We start from the raw sequence: 10,588 nt of genomic DNA, 5'->3' as shown, positions 1-10,588 counted from the left end.
TGCAAGGCTCTTGCATCAGTTTTTCACTTCTCCTGTGAGCAATAGTTACTAAATATCGAGTTTTAAGAGAATATAAACTATTTTAGATAAAAAACAATCAAAATAAAATTTTCTCCACATAGGGATATTTTGATCATTTTTACCCGAAAATTTCGAAACTTGGACAACATATAGTAGAAAGATATCCATTTTTGATCAAAAATAAGTTTTTGTAATCTAAATCATCCATTTGGAGTGAAATGTTGGCTAATTAGACTAAATAAAAATATTCGATAATATATTCCATTTTCTTATAAAACAATTTTTATAGAACTATGCATAAATAATTTTTGTAGCGTAAGAACAAAATAAATTCATACACATAGTGATACAGTAAACCAGGTATTCAAAATTATCCTACAGTGGCATATGGACCCCGAGATAACCAAAAGTGTGCAAGAATGTAGACCTACGATTTCCAAGGAAGTAAGTCCAAAAGAAATCCTTGATGAAATCGACTGCCTACAGATTATCTTGAACCTGAAATGGTTAAAAAAGAAAGGGTGAGTTTTCATAAACTCAGTGAGTAAACAAAGTCCGTCATTAACATCTAAAGCCGAGTAAATGGAGACAGTTAACTTTTCATCATACCATAATCCACAACATTTTGTACTTGTTTCAAATCATATAAAACAACACATTTCATTATAATACACATCACGACTTATGATTTTCTTAAAAACTTGGCTCATGCCAAAAATCATACTCGGTGATACCTTGGCCGAGGCATTCAACCGAGTCCGCCAAGGTTATTAAGTTAACAACTACTCATAAAAACATAGTTTAGCCATCCCTTGGCGTTGGCAGAGTTCATCCTCAAGTGGTGGTTCGGCGTGAAGTGAACTCTATCGTACCTTAGGAGATATCCTTCGTGCCTCTCATACTAAGGTAAATATAATGGGGTTTACCGTGCCCCTCTAATAGGCTGGTCCACGGAAACCCGCCTACTGCAGTGGCTAATTAAATAACCCACCAATCAATAAAATTTTGACAGCATAACGTGGCTAACATAATACTACCCAGCCTGTCAAAGGAAAACAAACAGTTTATATATTTCACAACCCAAAAACCCAGCCACATATGTCATCATGTATCAGTTCATAAATCATCAATTCCAAACATAGGTACGTAAACTTAAATATATAAGCAACATCAAAGGTTGGTCTCCACATACTCACATTTTCAAAAACATTATTGAATTGTAAAATAAGTCATAAACCTTATTCCTTAAATCGATTATTAGTCATAAAACATAAAATTCATTTAGGTTCAATATTCTTAAAATCATAAAAACGATTGTAAAAATACTCTAGATAGATAAGATGAACAGTGGTTACTCACTTTGACGGGAATTTACAACACTCCTAGTCTTGATCCTCGGGTGCAATACCTTTGCCCTTATCCGAGGGCTCACCACCTATACATAATGTGCAACAGGAAATTTAATATACTTATGCTAAATTGTCACAAAACTATTCTATGTTCTATATGAATGCATGCAATGAAATGGGAGGTGTTCGGCCTATCGCGCACTATACACTATTTAATCGGTCTAAACGTCCAATTCGGTTCCAATTAATTTATTGCACTTCCAGTACTCCCCAAAATTCCACACACTTCAATAAAAATCTATTCTAAGTGCAATTACCAAAATATCCCTCATTATTGTGCAAATTGCTAACTAACGGGAGTAAAATTTTTCGGTACCCGTTTTCGATTTTCGGTATTCCTAAGCACCAAATACAATCTAAAGGGCATGAAAAACAACCAAATTCATCATCAAACCTCACCCATAAAATTCGGCCAAGATAGGTTCTATAATGGGCATGTGGATTTCTTGCTTAATTTTCATACTAAATGTTACTAAACACCTAAAAACACTAAGTTACCTTGAAATTCAACTAAATTCATCACCAACTTTCTCTCTCTAAATTTGGCCAGCATATTGCCCCTCATGAAAACTTGAATTTAATTCATGGAAAATGGAAAAGAATACATGGGCAAGATGAATTTCAAGCTTAAGATTAAAAATCTTACCTTTAATCACCAATTTCTTGAAAATTCAACAAAGTTTCCTTAGTTTTTCCTCCCTAGGGTTTTTCTTTTCTTTTCTTCTCTTTTCTGCAGGTGCTGGTCGGCCTTCAAATTCTTAGTGGAAGAGTATGGGCTGGTTTTTAAATGGTAATATAAAAATATTTCATTTTTGACACATGTCACTTTTTTATTGATCCACTTGTTTTAACTTAATTTTTAAGCCTTTTCTCACCACCACAAATGCTCTAATACTTATCCATAGCATAAAATATTAATAGGTAAAATTCTGGAGCTTGACAAATGTCATGGTGGTGTAAAATCGTAAAATTCCAATTTTGCCTCTATGGACCCGAAAAATGACATTTTTGCCTTTATGCTCGAAATTGAAAATTTTCACTTCTCAATCTCAAATTATACTCCAATTGGTCAAACTTGATCAAAATTTTTATCCAACTTTCCAAATTTGCCCTCGCATGGCAAAAGTACCATTTTACCCCTATGGTATGAAAATTCCTAATTCACTCCAATTTAATCCTCGAACTCCAAATCACCATATTAAGTCATTTTGGGGTTTTAAAATTCTCAATTTCATCTTAAAATTCCTATTTGAACTAGTTTGAGGCTTTAAATTAACGTAGTTGCATAACTAGTTACGATACCGATTATTTAACTATTTCTAAGGCATTCTAACATGCAGATGTGTCATCAAGTATATGGATGTTATGATGAGTATATAATGTAGTAGGGCTTGACAACCTAAGCGTTAGAATGGTCTATGAATGATTTTTCAATACGAGGTTTTTGCTACTCATTATTTAAGATTGGTAAATCATGACATCATTTCATAACTGCATCATGTGCATCAGTAAAACTGAATAAAATGGTTTAATTTGCTAATTTAATAAAGAATAAAATAAATAAACAGGGATTAGGGAAACATAACAATAAAATCAATGGCTTATGTTATAATAGGATAACATATGATTAAATAGTACCATTCGTGGAACGGGCGTCACGAGAGTGCTAATCCTTCTTTATGTGAAATCGTACTCCTGAACCCAACTCTAAAAATTCACAGACTAGTTTATTGTTCTTTAGACGGACCTAAAATCAATTTAGGATTTTGTCGAATAAAACCAATTTAACAAGTGACCAATCGCATCTAGACAAAAAAAATTTGTGGCGACTCCTAACACATTTTTCCATGTCTAGTGATCAGATTCTCGGACTCGCACGTTACGACAGGAGAATCATTTGAACGATTTATCTCTCTTCTTTTAAAAAATTTGTCAATTGTTTTTAACTTACCCATAGTTTAATCAAATCTGAAAAAAAAATGCAACCAACATCTAATATTTTTATTTATTTATATTTAAACTTAAAATATCAAATATAAAACTACAATGTATAAAATATAAATACTTAAATACGAAATACAAGATTTTACACTATAGTTAAATAATATAAATAAAAAGTAGAAGGTAAAAGAAAACTTTACCCCCTCTTAATTTTACACAATAGTGGTGAGTGGTTTTTGTCTTTCTTTATCCAAATTCACAGGTTTATAAATCTTTCTTGAAGAACGAAGTATGCATCAATGGTGAGTTACCAGAAAGGAGTAATAAAAATAAAAAGACACAAAAGAAAAGAAAAAAAAGAGAGAAAGAAGTGAGGAGAAACTTAATTAGAGTAAAGTTAAGTAAGTTTGTGAAATTGTTTTATTATTTTTTATTTATATTAATTATTAAATAAAAAAATTATTTTATGTGAGTCATTAAAAATATATAATAAATAAAAATTTAAAAATTTTTTGGAGAAGCCATTGACAAAATATATATATAAAAAATATTTTTATAAATTTTGGGGTGGAAGGGCACGCCCTCCCCACATTGTTGGCTTACCCTCCGCCCCTGTTGCTAACCTTCTTCCAAAGATTACAATGATCCCTAGGTTATCCCCCTCGACCCGAGAACATTTTTTAGCATGCTGGTTTGAGTCAGGTATGCCTTTTCGAGGTCCTTGATAGGGATGTCAACAGGTACCCTATTATAGGGTACTCCATAAAAGGGTTCGGGTAGGGATTTCACTACCCGAATAGGGTTCGGGTACCACCCCTTAAGTACCCGTTACCCAAACCCGATTAATATTTATAAATATTTTATTATTATTTTAATAATTAAATTAAAAATTTACAATTTTTATCAACTTTACAAGCAATTATTTTTTGTTAAAAACTAACAAATATATGAAAAGTATGGTTACTCTAATTATTAATATGATGACATTGATATATTTAAATTAAAAAATTATTAGATTGTTAATTATGTTTAAATAATTTGAATATTATATCATATTATAAAAGAATATAATTACTATTATATATGTACTTTTAATATACATATATTTACTTTTTATTTTGTGTTAACATTACAAAAATTATGACTTATAAAATTATTAATTATAATATATATACCATTATTTATATAATCTTATAATATATATACTTAAAGAAANCAAAAATTATTACTTATAAAATTATTAATTATAATATATATATACTATTATTTATATAAACTTATAACATATATACTTAAAGAGAGCTTTTGATATTAAAATAGTTTTGAAACCTAACTATTTTTTTTAATTTCATGAAATTAAAGACAAATTCATATAGTTATTTAAATTCATTCATGAAATTATTATTATTAATTAACTTGTAATGTCTTTTAATATATATAGTTTATATATTTTGTTAATTTATAAGAAATATAATTACTATTTTATATATTAAAATATTTTTTATGTATGCGTGTGTGTATATATATATATGTACTTTAAATATAAATATATTTACTTTTTATTTTGTATTAACATTGTAAAAATTATAATTCATAAAATTATTAATTACAGTATATATACCTTTATTTATATAAACTTATAACATATAAATTTAAAGAAAAGTTATGAGATTAGAAAAGTTAATTGGGTAATTGGGTACCATGAAGAAGATTTTAATAATTTTTTAATTTAATTGGGTATTTAAACGGGTTAGGATAATTATAGGGTAGTAAGAATGTATTAGGGTTAGGGTTAAGATAGTAATTTTTAAATTATTTGGGTAGTTAATAGTATTATAATAGTTAATTTTTAATAAGATTAGGATTCGGATATCTCGAAATTATAGGATACCCGACCCGTTGACATCCCTAATCCCTGACGTTGACATCAGTTGGGCTTTCTGTTGCATCCTTGAAGAGAGCCCACCATGGTTGTGGGCTACATAGTTGAGGCTAGTAAAAAATCGCCCCATACATCAGCCCTGTCCACCAAAGCATCTAGGCCTCGTGCTCTACCTTCATCCTCTTGAGTGACACCCACCGTCGATGTCCTATGTTCAAGGAGGCTTGGGTGTTCAGCCTCTTTAGACTATTCACCATTTTTCCTCGCCGTAATGTGTCTCCTCTATCTATCTGGTAATTCCTTTTATCTCCGATGGCCTCCAACTCTTCTGTCCTGGTATTTCAGATTGATTCATCAGACGATTTGGAAATGCTTACCCATTCGTCGGTACCAGATGATGCCATTAGAATGAATAACACAATCTAGGTAAACTTCACACACAAACACATGATATTTGTCCTCCTTGATTCCCAACACTATTTCCTCTTCAATTCTTTTGTGTCCGGTCTGTGTGTATGAGCATAGCAGCTGTCTCGACAGACAACAGATTCATTGTATCTTCTGCCAAACTATCAAATTCCCCAAACATCTTAGCAATATTTTGGAACGTGGAAAAATTCCACCCATGAATCGGTATGCCACTTGGTGAAATTAAACTCCTATGTTTGCCAACCTCCACTTTTGGGGACCATTCCTCAATCTTATCACACCATGTTGATGATTCAATCCATTGCTCATTTTGCATTGTATTCATCACTTCCAAATTTTCAAAAACAATGAGATTTAATTTCTGAGTACAAAATAGGCAGTTACAAAGTCCTTATTTCAAAATTGTACACTAGACAGAAAAAATAAAAAAACAAATACATCAAGGAGCCAACTCTTTTACAATCGGGGGAAAGCAATCCTCATGTTTTCAGTGAAATTGGGTTGAAAAAGGGAATAATAGAAGCCATATTGGTGGAGGAAGTGAAGAAAAGGATGGTAGGCTGTGTTTTTAGAGTATGTTGGCAAAGGCACATTCTGTTGGAAGGCCTTCGGGGAATCGCTTTGTATCTGTGCAGTAATTGTACACCATGTAATTATCCTGCACCCATCTCATCTGCCCTTTCTTTGCAAAATCAAGCTCTTCCCAAAACCATGCATTTTTGTTTGGCCTGCAATAAGATGATCCGGATGACCAGACGCAAGCATCGGCATTGAAGTTCCTATAGGAAGCTTTGAAAGGGGCTTGACTCCAATCTGCCTTGACGAGTCCACCTCTAGTTGCCCAGTCATCAGCATTCCAAAGTGTAGAGTATAACCTCATTTTCTGTTTGTTCGGAAATGGAACCCCAAGAAACTCCAGGTTCTTGAACTCTCTAATGGGGATGCCATCAACGTAGAATCTGAGATACATTAAACATGTAATAGAATGAATATTTGTAGGAAAAAATGTTGCAGATTCCAGGTTTACAGTAGAATTCCTATGCATGCATGCTTACAAAATGCGCTGGGGGTTCCAAAGGATGGAGTAGTTGTGAAAATCTGCAGTGGGGTCAAACCATAGGTAGAATTGCTGCTCTCTGTTGCCCTTGCCTTGGCAGAATACATTAGTATGGAGAATGTAAGGCTGTCCACTTACATTCCCCAAGAATTCAAAATCTATCTCATCCCAAGTTTCACCTTTTGAGGATAACTGCAGCACATACGGAGAAATTAATTGAGAGGTTATGCCAATAAACATGAAATTGTGACAGCTTCTATATACATAAAATAAAAGACTTACGTAATAGGCAGTTACTGTGCCAGCAGAATTGCCAGGGACAAGCTTGAGCTGCATATCGATCTTTCCGAATAGATATTCATTCTTGGACTGGAACCCAGAGCCAGAGGTCTTGTCCAGAGATAGGGTGAGCAGATTGCCACCATCGTGAATCTGAGCTCGGCCATCTCCCCATACGGTGTCACAATTTTGGTAGAAGTTATCAGCAAAGGCAGCCACAAAGAAATTGATCAGCAGCAATAAAACCACCCTAGAGGATGCACTTGAAGGAGAATGAAATGCAGCCATTTTCTTGATGTATGTTCTCGTGGTATGTGCTTGGCTGCAGAAAATGATTTTGGCTGTTACCATCGGGGGTTGAATTGATTGAGGTAGCATTTATACGTAAGACAGTCAGAGATGCCAGGCAGGCGCGGATGTAAGGTTCATTGTTTATCAACACGAATATGAGTGGTAAGAGGGGGATGTGGCAGCAACTACTAGGCTTTCTGTAGCCAGTTTCTCTCACTGGCGTCATCAGTATCAAACATGAAACAAACAAACGCGGTTTTTAGTAGAGAAAGGGTCAGGAATCTAAAAATTCATGATTACTTCTGCCGTCTCCACCAACCTCTCCTGTGTGGTAGTCAACTCTAATAATATATACTAGTTAACTTTTAAGTTTTGGCCATTTAATTGACCTACTTGTTAGCTCAATTAATCCAAGCCTAATTAATTTATGAGTTCAAGGTCAACAAATATGCTCTGCGACTAATTGATGCAGCGATTGCCAGATCAGTGACGCCATATTTATAGTCATTAAGTTAGTTTTCAGTAGAATTTTTGTTTTAGTTCTTTTATTTCTGTTTCACTTTGCTTTTAAATCATTGTGAAGCATCTTTTCTGTATTATTGACCTAATTAAAGTTCTAACGTGATGGAGCACTTGTCACAAACTAATAATTAATAGAGCCTAGCTCCATGCTACCCGGTATATAAGCTCTTGAAGCCTGTATAACTGTTCCTATTACCATGATTTTGAATCCAATGTGATTACTTCTTTTAGTTTCCTTTTCGTTTTGCTTAATGTCTTATCCATTATATTTGGGGCAAACGATTTGCTAGGTCTGCTATGCAAATGCTATTTTTCTTTCCCTTTTCACAAGTGTGATGATATCTTTAATTAGATATCTAGTTGCTATTACTCTTGAGCTGTGATGATATTTTTGGATGTGGTTTTTATTGCTCTTGAGCATGTCCTTAATTCATACCAATACACATGGTCTTTGCCAGAGGTGGCCCAATACGTTCAAAGGCTTAAAACGAAATATTCAAAAAAAAATTTTTTTAATTAAAATTAAAAAAAATTATTTAAATTTTATTCTTCTAGCTTTTTGAGATGCAAAATTTGTAATTAAACTTTTATAATTAAGTTCTTCTAATATTTCTTTTTCAATTGATGATATAGCCAATCTATTTAATCTTTCTTGAGACATTGTTGATCCTAAATAAGACTTTATTAATTTTGGTTTTGAAAAACTTTTTTCTCCTGAAGCAACTGTCAGTTAAAAATCTACTACGCAAGTATACGTATCGAATAGATAGTATATTAGCAAACAGAGTATCGATTCCACAGATAATTGATTTAAAATTTTACTAAGGACTAAAATTAAAACAATTTAATCTTATCTAAACACTCAAAATTAATTGATCAACTAAACTAATTAACTAAAATTTAAACCAACAAGAAAAATAAAAAATAATAATAACTAAAGAAAATATCCAATCAAACAAGCGTAGGATTACAATATCCCTCACACTTCATCTAAATCTTACCTCTCTTCTTTAACTTATTTCAATGGGTTAAATTGCTAACTTAGAGCCCTAAATTATTTATAAAGGTCTTCCGACTCATCTTATAAAAATTATATATTTTATCCAAAATACTATATTCCTATGTGAATTGAAATTAAAATAGATTCATTAAGTTCAGGCTTTAATCTGGCTACATATGGCCTATAGGTATATCCTTAGCTTATACGCAAATCAATTAATATGATCATATACTATCCCAATTTTATTATACTCTAAACTCCCTTTCCCACGTTTGTTTAGGTTCCTAGATCAATTTAATTGGTGGTCAAGCAATTAAAAGTATCAAGAATAAATTGGAATAGACAATTCAAATCCCATTAAAAATAAGTAAGAAAGAGATTAAAAATTTAGATTACATGTGAGTTCAATTGTAATCTTAGAAAAAGAAAATTAGCTACTCATAATTGCAAAATAAAATAACATTGTATAAAATTCAACCATTGAAAGTAACAAGAACAATAAAAGCCAAGGAAGAAAACAAAACAATATTTGCCGCCTTGATCTCCAAGTTTCAGCCTTAACTTCTAGCTTCTTGTGTCACGACCTGAAACTCCCCTTGAGCCCGTGACAACCGCCGCGGTTCCCCGATGGGCACTCATCTCCCGAAATACCAACCGGAACCTCGCAAGGCTTAATATCAGTTTCTCATTTCCCCCGGTGAGTAACCGTTGCCAAATTTTATGTTCTAAAGGATTTTGAGTTATTTCCAACTTAAAACTGATAAAATAAAAATTTTTGTCTCATAGGGGCATTTTGGTCATTTTCCACTGAAAATTTCAAAACTAGTTAAAAATGTAGTAAACAAGTACTAATCGCATAATTTACAATTAAAATAAGTTTAGGCATCTAAAACCTTTATTTAAAATGGAATTATAATTATTTGAATATAATAAGAAGATAAAACGAAATATTCAACAAAATATTTTATTCTCTTATAAATAAAAATTTTGGAGTTATGCGTAAATACTTTTTGTAACGTAAAAACAAAATAAATTCATTCATATTGTAGCACAATAAACTATTAAATTTACAATATCAAGTGGGCCCATAATAACTAAAATTAAAGAAGCTGTGAACCTACAGTTTGGAAGACGCAATCCAACGGAAATCCCCGATGGAACTAGCTATCTACAGCTTACTCTGATCTTGAAATGGGTGGAAAGAAAGGTGGTGAGATTATAAAATCTCAGTGAGTAAACAAATACCATTTAAATAAGCTAAAGCTGAGTAAAAGGAGACAATTAAAATATTTCATCATTTTAAGTATTTCACAATTTGAAAATTCATCCCAACCCATGCAAACGATTGTATTTCATTTAATTTCTTATTAGGGCTTATGACTTCCATAAACATTTGGCTCATGCCATCAAATAGTACTCGATGACACCTTGATCAGAGGCGTACACTCGAGCCCGCCAAGGCTGTTAAAAAGTTTCGTATACACGTAAAATATATTTTTAGTTTGAAAAACGCAGTCATTCTTTGGCGTTAGCTGAGTTCATCATCACGAGGTGGTTCGACATGACGTGAACTCCGTCCATACCTCAGGAGATACTGTGAAACCCTGTCAAGCTCGATTAAAAGACGGTATTGTACCGAGTGGTACAACTAAGTTAAATCGAGCCTTGAACTAGTTCAAATAGAAATTCTAAGAGGAATTTGAAAATTTCAAAACCCACAGAATGGCTTAGAATAGTGATTCGGAGTTCAAGGTCCA

At 32.5% G+C, this 10,588-nt stretch overlaps 1 protein-coding gene and 1 long non-coding RNA gene across 2 annotated transcripts; both read right to left on the bottom strand.

Moving 5' to 3' along the window:
- LOC108663369 lies at nucleotides 303-2,106 on the bottom strand. The gene is made up of 3 exons (XR_001929341.1): nucleotides 2,077-2,106; nucleotides 1,381-1,456; nucleotides 303-519 (listed from the first exon to the last, which is right to left on the bottom strand). It is a non-coding gene; the product is annotated as an uncharacterized LOC108663369 (long non-coding RNA).
- LOC18589239 (probable xyloglucan endotransglucosylase/hydrolase protein 23) lies at nucleotides 6,018-7,515 on the bottom strand. Its single transcript, XM_018126653.1, has 3 exons — nucleotides 7,022-7,515; nucleotides 6,738-6,931; nucleotides 6,018-6,641 (listed from the first exon to the last, which is right to left on the bottom strand). Exons 1-3 carry the CDS (start codon nucleotides 7,394-7,396, stop codon nucleotides 6,251-6,253), a joined length of 960 nt encoding a protein of 319 aa, XP_017982142.1. The 5' UTR covers nucleotides 7,397-7,515; the 3' UTR covers nucleotides 6,018-6,250.

The sequence above is a fragment of the Theobroma cacao genome, chromosome 9, assembly GCF_000208745.1.
Source record: "Theobroma cacao cultivar B97-61/B2 chromosome 9, Criollo_cocoa_genome_V2, whole genome shotgun sequence".
In the NCBI taxonomy this organism is placed as follows: Eukaryota; Viridiplantae; Streptophyta; class Magnoliopsida; order Malvales; family Malvaceae; genus Theobroma; species Theobroma cacao.
This window is presented reverse-complemented; position numbering and strand designations above follow the sequence as displayed.